The sequence below is a fragment of the Petaurus breviceps genome, unplaced genomic scaffold, assembly GCF_028583685.1.
Source record: "Petaurus breviceps papuanus isolate PSGF00001 unplaced genomic scaffold, PetGlider_PUasm1.0 100, whole genome shotgun sequence".
Lineage (NCBI taxonomy): Eukaryota > Metazoa > Chordata > Mammalia > Diprotodontia > Petauridae > Petaurus > Petaurus breviceps.
The window spans coordinates 8,645,942-8,661,827 of record NW_027185573.1 but is presented as its reverse complement, the minus strand read 5'-3'; the positions used below and the strand labels follow the sequence as shown (position 1 = coordinate 8,661,827).

The window sequence follows — 15,886 nt, the reverse complement described above, 5'->3', positions numbered from 1 at the left end:
AAGCATTTGAAAAGCTATCATTTGGAAGAGGAATTCAACTTAATTGAACTGGAAGCAGGTGCAGATTGCAAAGTGGTCAATTTAGGCTCAACATAAGGAAAAATTTCATTTAATTATACCATCAGAATCCAGTAGATCTCTGATTTCCTGTGTCTACTCCTTCCAATGTTCCAGATCACAACTCATTCCCATGGCTGCTTATTCCTTGCAATTTTTCTCCCACAACTTTACTGATATGGTGAGATTTTTCCTTGAGATCTTAGAACTTTGTGAGGACAAGGGAACAGTCAGACTGTCTCCCTACAGCTGGTTTTTTTCTTTTTTTGCCAGGTGAGCAACCTACATTATAATCTGATCACATATCTTGACCCTTTGGTGAAGCATAGTTTAATAGATTTCACCTCTGCATGGTTCTCTTTAGTTCAAATTCGGTTCAGACACTTAACACTTCGAACTCCCCACCATGCAACTCTGTTGAACGGATCCATTACAAATTTATGTTACATAACCTTAACTGGGTCTTTATTACTGCTAGGCAACTCTTTTACACCTCTCTAACTCAATAATACATTCATCAGAGGCGGCTAGGTGGCGCAGTAAATAGAGCACCGGCCCTGGAGTCAGGAGGATCTGAGTTCAAATTCGGTTCAGACACTTAACACTTCCTAGTCGTGTGACCTTGGGCAAGTCACTTAACCCCACTTGCCCTGCCCTCCCCCCTCCAAAAAGCAACCCCTCCCAACAAAAACATTCCTCAGAATGATTCTTCCAAATCTTTTCACCCACCTCCCCATCCTCTCAGGTGAAAAAATTTTCTCCTGCTTCACAGAAAAAATTAAAGTCATTTGCTAAGAATTTCCTCTGTTCCCAGTTTCCTTACTCAGATGTCTTGGATCACTATTTCCTCTTTCAACTCTGTCTCATGTGGTAATGGAGCCCTTCTCTTTGCAAGCATTAACCCTTTTATGTGTACAGAGGATTATCTTCAACAGACTGCCCCACCTATTATCTTTGCTCTCTTAATTACCTTCAATCTCTGTCTACTGGCTGTTTTTCTATTGTGTACATACATGTCCACCTCTCCTCCATCCTCAAAAAACTCTCACTTGCTCCATCCAACAGTGCTATCTGGTCCCATATCTCTTCTGTCTTCTGTGGCCAACTCCTTGAGAAGGATGTTGATAGCAGGTGCCTCTACTTCCTCTCCTCAACCCTCTGTAGTCTAGTTGTCAATCGAAACTGCTCTAAACAAGGTTAACAATGATCTCTCATCTGCCAAATCGAATGGTCTTTTCTCCCCTTCCATCTTTTTTTACCTCTCTGCAGCCTTTGATGCTGCTAATCACCCTCTTCTTTCATTGTTTGCTTTTTGGAGGGGAGAAGGCAGGCGATTGGGGTTAAATGACTTGCCCAAGGTCACACAGCTAGGTGTTTGTATTGTGTCTGAGGCTGGATTTGAACTCATGTCCTCCTGACTCCAGGGCCGGTGCTCTATTCACTGTGCCACCTAGCCGCCCCTAATCACCCTCTTCTTCATATCTTCTCTGATAGTCACACCTCTCTCCTGATTCCTCTCCTATCAGGTTGTTCCATTGCAGGCTTTTTTTTTTCTAGATCCTTATTAAGTCATCCTCCCTTCTAACTGCAGGTGTCCCAGAGGCCTTCATCCAGGGCCCTCTTTTCTTCTCCCTTTACATTATTCCATTTGGTTATCTCAGCTCTCCCAGTTTCAATGTATCATTTCTATACTGATGATTCTCAGATCTATTCATCCAGCGCTAACTTCCAATCTCCTATCTCCACACTCAAAGAGTGAGATCTCAAACTGCATGTCCTATAGAGAGCACTCACCAAGTCCAAAACCAAATTCATTATTTTTCTCTCCAAAATCTCCCCTCTGAACTTCCCTGCCACTGTCTTCCCAGCTCTCCCACTGGACCACATGTGACCTTGAAGCCACAGGTTCCCCAACCCTGCCTTAGGGATTGCTAACTTAGTCTGCTCAAGAGTGAGTCTGTGAAGTCTCCAGTGGTTCATACTTGCTCACGCTTTGCTTCATTAGGATATGATTATCTGTGTAGATATTGTTTCCTCTTAGAAAAATTAACTCCTCAAAGGCAGGTAACAGGTGCTTAATAAATGTAGACTGAAATTATATACTATCTCTTGGAACCTAATGAAATCTCCTAACTTGACTACAATGGGTTTGTGTATTTTTTAATCCAGTACTGTTTTTCACTGTTTTAGAGAATGGTGGAAGAACTTGTGTGAATTAGAGAAAATTCTTTGACACTATTTTCAGTGAAATGGTCTTGTCACTTCCAGCAGCCTCTTTGAAGACCAGATTTGTACTTGGGCATCTTCTGAGCTGGGATTAAAGAGCTTGGTCAGTTTGATACTGTTAATGATAATGAAGTGCTCATCCCAATTTGGTTTCTCTGGCTTCCTCTTTCCTACTACCATTGCTTCATCCTCGGGGAGTCACTGTCATACCTGCCTGGGTTATTACAACAGCCTGAGAAGACTTCTGGCCTTCACTCTAGTCCAGGGGCTCTTTATCCTTGTTCTGCATACTGGGCCCCTTTTATTCTGAAGTAAAGGCCCTGCTAAAGTCTATGGACCCTTTCTCAGAGTCGTGTTTTCATATGTGTAAAATAAAACACAGACAATTACCAAGGAAATAAATTATATTGAAACAGTTATCACAATATAAAAAAAAAACAACACAAGAAGTTTGAAGACCTTTGGAATGCCTGCTATAATTCATCTTTCATAACATTGCTAGAATAATCTTTCTCATGGGATCTTGGGACAGCAGTGCTCTCTCCTCAGAAGTCTTTGGTGGCTCTTTATTGCTTTCGAGTAGTGTTTAAACTTCTTTGCCTGGCTTTTAAGGTTTTCAACAATCTGATGTCACCCTAGCTTTCATCTTATCCTATGTAAATCTTATGTAACTCTCCTTAAGGAACACTCAGTCAAATGCATGTATTCTCTGCCTGCAGAAATGCTCTCAGTCCTCCATGTCTTTGCTCACATTTTTCTAAATGCCTGTAATGGCTTCCCTCCTGCTTTTCACCCACTGAATTCCTATCCATTTTTTAAAGTTCAACTCAAATGTTACTTCCTCGAGGAAGAGTTTCTAATGACTAATGAGCACATTTCCCCCTCAGAGTTCAAATTCTACTTCGTTTAGATTTAGTTAAAACCATGGGTTCAAAATCCACCTTTGCTACTTGCTGTGTGAAGTTGGACAAACTCTCTTAGCCTAGGGGCTAGGCTTCAGTTTCTTCATCTTCAGAATGCCAGGGGCTTCCCTTTGTGTAGAAAAATCCTTTTAATTCCAGATGTGGTCAAGCTATATACTTCTCAGGCAATCCTATGAAGCAGTTATTTTTGTTGATCTTATCCCTCCCAGACCTTGAGGATAATAACTCTCATCTAAATCTTTTATAGCGTTGAGTATACAAAAGGCACTTCATGTTTGCTGAAGATTGGATATGGAAGTCTATGGGGTGCCTCAAACTGGGGCTAAGAAAATGTTGCATGATAAGAAATCTGTCTTTGGAGCCAAAGGGCCCAGAAGATTTAAACCCCAGCTCTATGACTTGTTAGGTAGTCTTTAGACAATTCATTCCATTTCTTGCTTAGGTCATCTGTACAATAAGGGTAACAATAATACTTCGTACATGTAATGACCTTTCTCAGGATTACTGTGGATATAACATGAGATGATGTACAGAGCTTTTTATGAACCTTTATGTTTGCACTCTTGGTTCCTAGCACAGTACTTGGCACACATTAGGTTCTCCGTATCTACTGATGCATTAAAGTGGGCTTTTTTGGTGGTGGTGGTCTTGGTTTGCTTTGGAGCAACAGTGAGGAAACTCCACCTTCTAAGGCAGATCAGCAATTGTTCACAATTTCTAATTCCTAAAGAGTTTCCTGGGGCAGGAAGAGGTTAAGTGGCCTGCTCTCAATCAGGCAGCCAGGACATGTCAGGCTAAATACACGTTACGTGCTAAAGCACTATGGAAAATTTAATTATAAATATCCTATTGCTTCCAAACTGCTTAACAGTAGCTGAAAATTTGTTTTTCTAAGCATTTAACTTCAGACAAGCCTCTGTCCATAAGTCATCAGTACACTGATTTACCACCAATAACAACCAGTGCCAAACAACAGTATATGATGTACTGTAATTAAAAATTCTTTTTTGCTAAATTTCTAACTGAAAAAAAAAGAAGGAATAGAATCAGATTTCAGTTTTTAAGAACCATGTCAACTTACCTTTCACCAGTTTGCCATCACTGACAGCTTTACTGGAAGCTGACTCCTTTTTTGCCCCACAGGTACCCTTCCCTCCTGTGTCAGCAGCATCTTCAGACCCACCGTCTTCTACCACTTCACGGGCACTCTCAGGGGCAGGCTCTGCTGGAGCCTCTTCTGCTACAGCTGTTGCTGTTACAACCTACAGAGATTACACATTACCCAACTGTAACTTGAGTGATGTAATTATAATTTTTCAATTTGGAAATAACCAAAGTATACATTTGACACTAGCATTTTGGTAATAGTGTGCACTTTATCTGACAGAAAGAGAACAAGAGGAAGAATATTCTTCCACAAGGTCTGATGCCCATGGATTCTCTCTTAAGACTAAAGTAGTTTGTGAACCATTGTTCAACATCTTTTCTTTGGAGATTCTGATTACCAAGGTTGATTATAGAATGCTAAATTATCCCCATCTCCTTCAGATGAGTCAATTTCCTTTAGTCTGGACATTCAAAGATAGAGGATTGCAGACATCTACTGATAAGCAAGTTGTATCTCACCCCTCCGCCAAAACAGGTATAAAAAGTTAGGGCTTCCATGCTGTTGAGAATAAAAACAGAAGAAAGGCCAATAAGGAGGGATAAACTACGGAGACAAAAAAGAAAAGCTTTGAATAGGGATATAATAACATTTTTTTTGACTGACACCAAAGTCAGGGAGCAGGAAGGGGAGGTGACTAGACAAAAACAGTGGTAATGGGGTGGAAGGAGGCTATCTTTTTCACTATTACTATCTCAATAATGTTAAGAGCCCAATGGGCACTTCAGGTACTCAATATGACATTAAAAATTTTAATATGAAGTTAAAAAAGATTTAGATTTAAAATTTAAGTTTGCCTTATTAGACACCTAACATTCACAAACATGTAACATATGAGGTATCACTGTATTACTGTATTTTTGATGTTATCTGTGATCTTACCAACATGGATATTTCTTCCTTCCCTCATTATTGCCTTTACATCCTGGATAATTCTTGATTCTGTCTTTCCATAAATCATTTATAAAGGAGGGACCCAATGTGCTGGAGGTTTTCCGGTTCTTTAATATTTTGTGGAGGCAAGTGTATCACTGGGATTTCCATTGGTTCTTGTTTGCTCTTGCTACATAATCAGCTAGACCATCATCTTTTCTTCTTTGTGTCCTCAATGACACCTTTTGTATCACTTCCGGATCTTCATTTGTCATTGGTAATATGTTTCAGTTTATTTTCATCTACCATGCCTTTTGGGTCACTGCCAATTTAATTCCGAGATCATGGTCTATTCTAATTTGAAGTCATATGGACTTATATATAAAGAGAATATTGTTGTTAAAAGGAAGAATTTACAGCAGAGTGGCTTGGAATCATTAACAATGCAGTACAATTTCTTAAAAACAATCCAGTCTTTTAGTTTTGGATCTATGATTTCTCCTTATATTCGATTCTGGGCTTGGTTCACTGACCAGATCAGTACACTGAGAGGCTACATAATGGGCTGACCATTGAGCACCACACCAAATTCTGGGCAGCTGGCATTCCTCATTTACGAGAGCAATTTCATGTGCCAATGGCCAAGCAAAATCTCTTTTGGGTGACTAGAAATTAAAGGGTAGCTAGGCAGTGCAGTAGATAGAGCACTGGGCTTGGAATCAGGAAGACTCATCTTTATGAGTTTAAATCTGGTCTCAGATACTTATTAGTTGTGTCACCCTGGGGAAGTCATTTAACCCTGTTGGCCTCAGTTTCCTCATCTGTCAAATGAGTTGGAGAAGGAAATGGCAAAAATAGTATTTTTACAAGAAAACCCCAAATGGGGTCATGAAGGGTCAGACATGACTAAAATGACTCAACAACAAAAAAGAGACTACACAGAGGTCTTACATGTTTCTCTAATTTAATGCCTTCAGTCTAAAAGACAGAACAGAAATGCTTTCTGGAGAGCTGAAACCTAAGGTAAATAAGGAGCAAGAAAGCTGCCTCCATTGAGTTTAAGTCCTCAGGCCTGGATGAACTACAAAACAAGGCACTAAGATTACTGCTGGATATACTAGCAACAAGATATGCTAGTAACAGCAATTTTGAAACCAGTTCACATGACAAAGATCTGAGGGTTTTAGTAGACTATAAGCTCAATGAATAAAAACACAATAGTAAAAAGTTAATGTGATTATAAGATGGATTAAGGGAGGGATAGTGTTCAGAATACAGGAATTTACACTTATACTATACTTTGCCTTGGTCAGAACACAACTGGATTATTGTGCTCTGTTCTGAATGTTATTATTTTAGAAAAAACAGTAATATTCTGGAGAGTAGCCAAAAGGGGATCAGAAGAAGTGCTCTGACATCATGTCACAAGAGTATCGGTTGAAGGAGCAGATATTTTACTTATAGAGGTGGATATTTAGGAACATGATGGTTGTCTTATAGTATCTGATAGGCTGTCATATGGAGAATTAGCAGTTATGTATGCCTACATACAGCAGAACTAGCAACAATGGATAGAAAGCTGCAGAGAAACAGATTTAGATGCAACGTAAGGAACAACCCAATGAATTAAAACTACCCCAATGGTAAAATGGGACATCTTGTGCTAGTGCCTTGCCACCGGTCATTCCTTAAGTGGAGGCTGGCTGACCACTTATTTTGGGGATTAAAATAATACCTTGATGTGGGTTGGACTAGATGGCCTTTGAGATCTATTTCAATTCTGAGGTTCTGAAGGCCATTTGCAAACAGGAGCATTTAAAGAATATCCTCATTGACAGGGAATCGCTCTTCACACTTTCTCTCTGCACTAGATGTTCCTCATGACTTATTTCCTTAAACATTATATTCCATTTTAGACCTTTTCTGATCACTGAATGATTAATTCTCTCATTATGTATATAAACATTCCCCTTACCTGCTCACTGCCCACCCCTCCCAAAGGAAGCTCCTTGAAGGGCAGAGTTTTCTCTTTGTCTTTATATCCCTAGTATATCTATCTGTTTTATACTTTACTTGCTACTGTTTATCAGAGGACCACTGAACAAAATTATCTGTGGTTTTATGTATAAAAGAATCCTGTAAGATGTTAACAGACATATAAGTATGGAATATGTATTGCTGAAGAGGGCCTTTAAGGATATTTTGATCACCAGTCCAATATTTTCCTAGTCATCAAAATACAGAGTAAACTTTTACTTTCTGAATAATGTGCAATTCTAAAGGGAGTGATCAACTGCAGGGAACGACTGAGGAAAGCCTACTCGTTCGTTCTCTTTTCTTCAAGGATACCCTTGTCATGCGCATAGACAATTTTCATCAAGATTATACAAAAATGAAGAAATCATATACAGCAATAGTTGCTGATAGTATCTTGGCCACTTATTTATTTGCTGGGGAGTTAGTAACACCATTCATTATAGTTTCTTCTTCTGGAATATCCTCTTTTGAACCATCTTTAAGAAGTACCTTTAAAATTCTATCGGTTGTACTAGATGTCTTTTGGTTCTATTTCGTTCAGTAGCAGTTCCTGTCATTTACACTTTCTCATATAGTACAGTGGGTACCGAGATGTTAGCATTTAAAGGAGGTAGTTTAGCTGCTGTCAATGATATGAACAGGTCATTACAGGAGTAAATGGAAAGTTGTTCTGTTTCATGTCTATTTGCTGTCTTATATTTGTTATCTATATAAATGCTCTGAGAAAGATATGACTTAGTTGGGTCTCATGTGAAGCTTTCTCTGGGCTTATTTCTCCCCCACCTTTTGTTTTGCAAAGGGACACTATGCAATTTTCTGGTGTTATCAGCAATGCTTTGCAAATGATCTCTGAAGCAATGCTTCCCTTGACCAACAGTTTGGCTTCCCAGCTGAGATGGTTTCTGGGATACTTTTGGCTTCCTTATTGTGGTGAATCATTTACACTGACCATGTTTCTCTTACAAATGGTGATAACTGGAGTCACAGCCTTAAATTTTATCCATTTCCCATTTCTTCCAGTCAATAGCTTGTTTAAGTAGGATGGGTCAGGGCTTTTGTGTTGTGCTCAGACTCATCTTCTGTTCTTTATTCTCTCATCTAACTTAGTGTTAATCTTGACCTTTGCTATAAGTAGTTAATGATTTGACTGCATATAGTTGATTCTGAAATGGTCTGCATTGATTATGATGAGCAGTCATTTCCTGTTAAGATAAAATCAATTCTATTTTTGCTGCCGGCAATCTACTCTCCTCCTCTGCCTCCTGGCACCCAGGTCTCTGACTGGAAAGCTCATCTTATTTTGCTTTCATCCAGGCCCACCATACATTTTCCCACGCATCTCTGTCGCACAGCCTGCATTTGAGTCTTCTCTTCTGCATAGAAACTGGATTTCAACCCCTGGAACCTTTGGCTCTGATAATCTTTTACACTGTCTTGTCCAGTTAAGTGGTACTTCCTGCCTACCACTCCCATGTATGTATGGTATTAGAATGTCAACTCCTTGAAGGCAGGGGCTATTGTGCTTACTTGTATTTTTATTTCCTGAACTCAACATAGTGCCTGGCACACAATAAATGCTTCAAAACTCACCCCACTCATTAATTCACTCTAATACTCTTTTAGAGTCAAATATTCCTAACATACAGGCATGAATTTTCTGAGTAATCTATAAGTTTTTGATCTTTTTCATTTCTCATCCATTAACCATGTTTTCCAATATATTTTATGTCACTTTCCCCTGGCAACCTTTGTATGATAATTACTGAATGTCAAGGTATATGCTGATACAACAGGTTTTAAAAAGACTTTCTGTATTTCACTGTCCACAACAAAAGAACACCAGAACTGAAATCAGGAACTCAGATTGTAATTCCATCTCTGTCAATTATGAGATATACCCGACCATGGACAAGTCACGTTCCCACTCTGAGCCACAGTCTCATCTGTAAAAAGGAGATGTTGCTACTTATAATACTTATTAGACAACTACTGTGAAGAAAGTCCTTTGCACATTTTTTTGAGAAATGTGAGCTATTATTGCTCTGGGCACCACAATAAGTTGGAGGGCTTCTGAGGCTGGTGGCTAGAATCTTGAGATCCTAAGGGAGGATCAGTCTAAGGAACTGCTCAGGCAGAAGAGAGGAGACTAGCAAGGGGGATGGGGAAGAAAGCAAGATGGTTGACATCAAGAATCTGAAGGGCTGCTCAGTGAAGAGGGATAAGATTTGTTCTGCTTGGCTCCAGAAAGCAGTACTAGAAAGAAGCAATTAGTCAAAGTTACAAAGAACTGAATTTAGGTTAAATGAAATAGAGAACTTCCTAAGGATTGAATCTAAAGAAAAGAAGAATGGGCTACTTTTATTAATTCACCTATGGATCTCCCCTCTCTCACAGATTTTCAAATGTATGGTCAACAATTTCTAGGGGATTCTTGTTCAATTATGGATTAGCCTGGAGAGTTTTTGAGGTTCTTTCAAAATAAGATTTAGTGATTCTGCATTGGCCTAATTTGCTTCATGGTAATTTGCTTCTATTTTGTATAAGCACTCAATGGCAAGATGACTAAATGTCCCATAAAATGAAGTTTCTTGTTATATCTAGGTATACAATGAAAATAATTTATTTAGTGAGCTGTAGTTAGCTATGAGCTTTCCCTTTAAATATCTACAACTCTATGCTTTCTGGTTTCATTTATAGTGAGAATGCAGGTATGAATTATGGTTTGGGTCACTGCGCAAAGATCTCACATGAAATTTGTCAACAGTTAAATGAGTATTTATAGAATTTAAAAAAATTGTCTCTTAGAACCTTTACCACTCTATCATGGAACAAGTACCATTTTGTCTTTTCAAGTGTTTCACGATCACCGTTAAGTCAAAGAATTCACCTTGTGTTGGTCAACTTTGTCTTGAGCACTCTCTTCAAATTCATCTAAGATTATCTTCAAGCAGTGCTATTTGAGGTCTGGCCCATTCTTGGAGGCTTTCTGGCCTGGTAGAACCTGGCAGAGCTCATATGTCAATGGCACAGCCTTTAAGAACCCTGATCCCAGTCCAAGACATGATGATGCGGCAGAGCTGGGATACAGTTTTAGCAGTATACCACCACTGTGCTAGGACATTTTTTCAAAATCCCTTCTCAGCAGGTATTAAAATACTCATCCTATATTCTCATGTAGAAAGGAAAGTCATAAATTTTACACGCTAAATATATAATCAAAACGGCCTTGTCTTTCTTCCTAAATTGACTTGTGCTGAGAAATTTGTAAATGCATTTTTGTATAAGTAAAGTAAGTTAAAATACAAAATTTCTTCATTAATGCCCATCATTTCATATGTACCTGTGAGCTGTTGCCTCCTTCTTTCTGAAGGAAGAACTGCTTCTTAAACTCATAGTAGGCATTATACTGGTGCCACGGCTGTAGGAATTCAAACCTGTTATCAACAAAATAGTTTGTCAACAATATAAAAATACTGCAAAAGCAATAACAACAAAATCCCACTGCACTACCTGAAGCATGATTCCATTTACTATTGAAATCTACAATGGTTTGTGCCCCAGTTCTTAGAACACATCTTGAAAAGCATGACTTTTGGCCTTTGCATTCTACATAATATCAACATTCTTATTTTTTTTAAAAAGGCTTAATTAATTTAGCATATCAAAGATAATTATAACATGTACTGAATCAAAAAACCTGTACCAAGCAAGACATTAAAAAATCCCACAAAATCCTAAACACAGAAACACTTGATCTTACCTCTGATCATTCTTGGCACGAACACTAGTTTCAAATTTAATTCCATTCCTAGCAACGTATTCTGCCAACTTGTCAATTACAGGCTGGATGTCCGGAGGTGGAGGGATAATGGCAACCACTGGAGCAAGGGTACTGAAAATAGCAGATGCCCATTACTTAAATTCATGGGGGATCCCCCAAAAATTTCAAAAAGTTTCTTAGAGATTAGCAAATACTAAACTGAAATTACCAGAAACTGGAATATTACAAATCTAGCAAAAATAACATTGATGTAGTAGATGGTTACAATGAATGGATGAAAAAAACATTATCAGGTACTTCTTTTAAGTCAAACTCTGGGAGTTACAAGATGTACAGTGAGTTACAAAGTGGAGTTAGTTGCAAAAATGAGAAATTATACAGAAAAATCTCATACCTGGATGAAGCTGTGGCAGAAGCTAGCCCGCTGCTGGACTCCGTTGTGGCTGGGGGTGGCGGCGGCGTCGTCCCAGGAGGGGGAGGCACGGTTGTTACTCCTGCGGTGCTAGGTACATTAACCCCTGCAGGAAGAGCACTGTAGTAAGTAGCAACATCAATTCCCGGGGGTGGAGGTGCAAGACAATATGTTCCATCCGGCAACATGTAGTAGCTATAATACATGGCTGCCACTGTTGCTGTTAAAAAGAAAACAAACTCATTGGGAGAGTGATACGACCAAAGAAATGTGTGTTCAATGTATTTTTTGGGAAAAGTGAGGGGCCTTTCACGTCTTGGGAAATGTAGTATCTCCTGCCTGCTTCTTACAACTCATCTATATTTCTGGCCTATGGCAATACTTTTCATGTCCAATCACTTAAGCTAAATAAAGAAGACTCATCATATAAGATTAAATAGACATGATGCATTCAAGGTACATGTAAAAAGGAATCTAATATGGGCCTCTCTCTTGAGAAGGTAATGGTTTTAAATATTGCAGAATAAAACTATGAATATTCTAGTATAAAAAGAAAAAAAGATCTATTTAAATCAGAAGTCTCCAGGGATTAATAGGAAAATATGTGAACTAAATTTCTTAATTAGTAAGCACTATAACTTTCATTACTGAAACTATTTGTTGGCCAAATTAGAGAAATGTTATAAATTGGCACATATCAAAGTATAAAGATCACTTTAAAGTGGATGCATAGATCCACTTAAGATTTTTCTCTAAAATGTTCTTTAAAATATACATTAGAAAGAAATGCTCTAACTAAACAGAGTAAATTTTATCTTAGCAAAGTGAATGATGAAAAATATTTTCCTAAGTAAATAATTTGAAAACAGAAAGTATCTAACTTCCATTTTCACTAATGGCCATTCTCCATTTTTATAGCAAGGTTGCTGTGCTGGAAAAACAAAACATCAAAAAAAAAAGTCAATTTAAAATACCTCAGCAGCAGCAGCTAGAATTATAGCCTCGCTAACATGAATTAGAAAGATTGCATAATTCATACGTGCTCTAGGCATAATAAAATTATGAAGATTGCTCCCTCAAGAGACTAGAACTCCCCCCAAATTCACAGCTGTTAATGACTTATTTTATTAATTACACACGTATGGATTCTTAATTGTCACACTGGCACAACGCATCGCTGGCGTATGGGAAAAGCAACATTTTCATTTGTGAAAACCAGGTGGGTAGCTTTAACGTACTCACCACATTTATCTCCAGCATGAAAACATTTCGTTTCATCACATAGTTGGCAATCTTTAAAGAAAGACCCTGGATTGGAAGAACAATGGAACTACAGGCCAAGATAGTCCTTGGATAGTACTATTTGGGGCATGGGAGGGAAAGGAGCTGTTTGAAAGCACAAAAAAGCAATGTTTTTTATTTAAGTCCTTCAGAAAAAAAGAACTCTCTTATCAAAATTAAAATTTAGTTTTAAAATCTCCACTATGAAATAACTGCAACTCTATGTAGATAATCCCCACTCCCCACCCCTAACTCCCACCCCAAACCAGAAGAAGGGAGAGAGGTGAAACAATGGGAATCTTTTAAGAATACTGAATTGCACTTCTGAAACCACATGTAGTTCTTTCAAAGTCATAGTTTATGGAAGAGAGGAAGTGAAAGAGTATTAATTTATATATAGAAAATGCTCTTTGCTCCACTTAAAACAGAGGAAAAAAAATTAGAAGGAACCTTAGAGACTGTCAGGGGTGGGCAACGTGTGGCCTTCAGGCCCTCTAGGTCCTCAAATGTGGCCTTCTGACTGAATCCAAACTTCACAGAACAAATCTCCTGAGTAAAAATGATTTGTTCTGTGAAATTTGGATTCAGTCAAAGGGCTGCACTTGAGGACCTGGAGAGCCACATATGGAGTGGAGGCTGAAGGTTCCCACTGCCCCGCAATGCCTCCCAGTCTAACATCATCTGACAGATAAGGAAACTGAGGCCCAGAACAGACAGTGCCTTGTTGAATGGCATGCAAGCTAGTAAGTAGCTAGAAGTGTCTAATTCCAGTTATACCTGATTTCCAGTCAGGTCTGATTCTATTTCAACAAGCTCTGTTCCAACGTCAAAATTAAAGGTTCAATCCTTGAATGGATCAATTAGCTTTGCGTGCTTCCATTTAGACTGTATTCCTCACTCTGAATGTGTTACACAAATGTGTGTCCAAGGGTATATATGGATAAATCTGTGAAAATTTAGCCTTCTGGCTAGAATAAGCATCTCACAACAATGTTCTACCCATGGTATTTAGTATCATCTTTGAATGGAGAGTCCAAACAAGACTTTGTGTGTTATTTAACATACTGACAGTACTGGCCCTCATGGAGATGGTACCATACTTGCTCATCACAGATAAGGTATGTAAGCAATAAAAGCAAAAAGATGCTTTTATTTCCTTTCATAAAGTGCGTTGTTTATAGTTTTGTTTCAAGTTTCTCACAAAATATCTAAACTACTTAAAAAATAACCAGCAAATATTGCTTTGAAGGTACCAACACTTAGACTAGTCAATTTTTTTCCTAAAGGAAAAACATTATGCTGACCTAGGACAAATGATTAAAAAAAAAAAAAGCAACGTTCTATAAAATTAAAGAAAATAGGCAACCTGGTGTAAGTAATTTGAAGAAACTTAATTTGATGGTATTAGATATTGCACTGCTATTACCTCTCAGGTAAAGATTCTACTGACTTCTTTCCAAACAAGAATTAGATATGGTTATTAAATGATTTTCATAGGTCACAAAAAAAACCTGAGGGGGGAAATTATCAAAAATGCCTTAGAAAAACATCGATTTCTATACATGACAGATTTATATATTATTTTCTTCACATCAACTCTGTGTTGGTTTGGTAGCCACATCATTATTATTACCCATCTCACAGATGAGGAATTAAGAGAATGAAACCAAATGTTTCACTTGATTCTTACAACTAGTAATTGTAGGTTAGGATTCGAACACACGTTTCTTAAGCTTTCTGGTCTTTCCATTTTATCAATCTGCTTCTCCATGAGATGAGCCTGATTCAATAATTCGATCAGTTTCTAGATAAAATTGGTCTTATAGATGAACTGGGGAGACATTTTTTGATTTACTTGAATTCTCTGACCCAATACCAAAACATCTATTGTAGTCTACCACAGACTAAAGTAAATCTATCCATCTACCTACCTATCCATCTTTCTATCTTTCTCTACCCATCCATCTATCTATCTTTCAAGTGGATCTATGATTTCATTAGTACAGGAACTCACTATAAATAAACTCCCTCTAGCAATGTTTTGCAACTTACAAAGTTCTTAGAAAGTTTTCTGGAGCACTCAGAGGTTAAATAACTTGCCAAGGGATCACAAAGCCAGTACACATCAGAAATGGAATTTAAACCCAGGTCAGTCTTCCCCAACTCTAAGCTCTAATCTATTCCCTGATCCTTTCAGAGAAACCTGGGTGCAGTTAAAAATTTGTCTGCATTGCTTTAAAAAATACTGAGAAGCTAAGAAAAGCTGCAATGACTTCCTCATTGTTTGATGACATTAAGTAATAGTAGATACCTGTGATTTTTAAAAATATGGTCCCTTGTAGTATATATTAAACAGGTTAACAACCAGAAAAGTTAGAAACACTGGAAATAAGACATTACAACCAGAACTAGATGGCAAATTTGGTAAAAATTGGCAAAAAATGGTAAACAGGGATGGAAGGGTAAAAGCAATTGCTTAGAAGCATACAAGTCACTGTTTGAAATAAATTAATATCTAACTTTATATAGGTTTTACCAGCTGCATAATGATTGAGGTTAAACCCCTTAAACACTTACCAAATAGCCAGCTATGAACAGGCTTCTTGCTCAGAATTATTAAAGTCTAAAAATTCTCTTATAAAGTAACAAAAACATTCACAAAGCATTTTAAATACAAGAAATTCATTGGGACTAAATACCTAGAGAGAAAATTTATCCTTCCACAGATGATGAATTACTATGCCATTTTAAATTCATGACAACAGTTAAGAGAAAAATAAATGACTACTTTGTTTTTTGACAGCTACTGTTCAGATGTTTATCATCAGATTCATGAATGCCTCCTGCAGAAAATCATCATCTAAGGTAAATTTCTGATGAGGATCTATTTTATCTAATTTTGAAATATGAAAGAAAAGGATTTATATAGTTCTTAACATTCTGAGTATTTAGATAATTTATTTCATCTCTTAATACTTGGGGTAAAAAATTTTCCTTAAATTTGAGACTTTTTTTTTTGCTTTTTGGAGGGCAGTTGGGGCTAAGTGACTTGCCCAAGGTGATACGGCTAGTTTTTGTGTTAAGTGTCTGAGACCACATCTGAACTCAGGTCCTCCTGACTCCAGGGCTGG

The 15,886-nt window shown here is 37.8% G+C and overlaps 1 protein-coding gene across 6 annotated transcripts in view; it reads right to left on the bottom strand.

Moving 5' to 3' along the window:
• LOC138171995 (splicing factor, suppressor of white-apricot homolog) overlaps positions 1-15,886 on the bottom strand; it is a 126,107-nt gene that overhangs the window by 73,399 nt on the left and 36,822 nt on the right. For all 6 annotated transcript variants that reach the window (XM_069103235.1, XM_069101941.1, XM_069102585.1 and 3 more), the window contains exons 8-11: positions 11,457-11,580; positions 11,042-11,173; positions 10,622-10,715; positions 4,288-4,468 (exon numbers count right to left, since the gene is read on the bottom strand). In XM_069103235.1, coding sequence (XP_068959336.1) covers positions 4,288-4,468; positions 10,622-10,715; positions 11,042-11,173; positions 11,457-11,580 — 531 coding nt within the window. The remainder of the gene's footprint in view (positions 1-4,287; positions 4,469-10,621; positions 10,716-11,041; positions 11,174-11,456; positions 11,581-15,886) is intronic.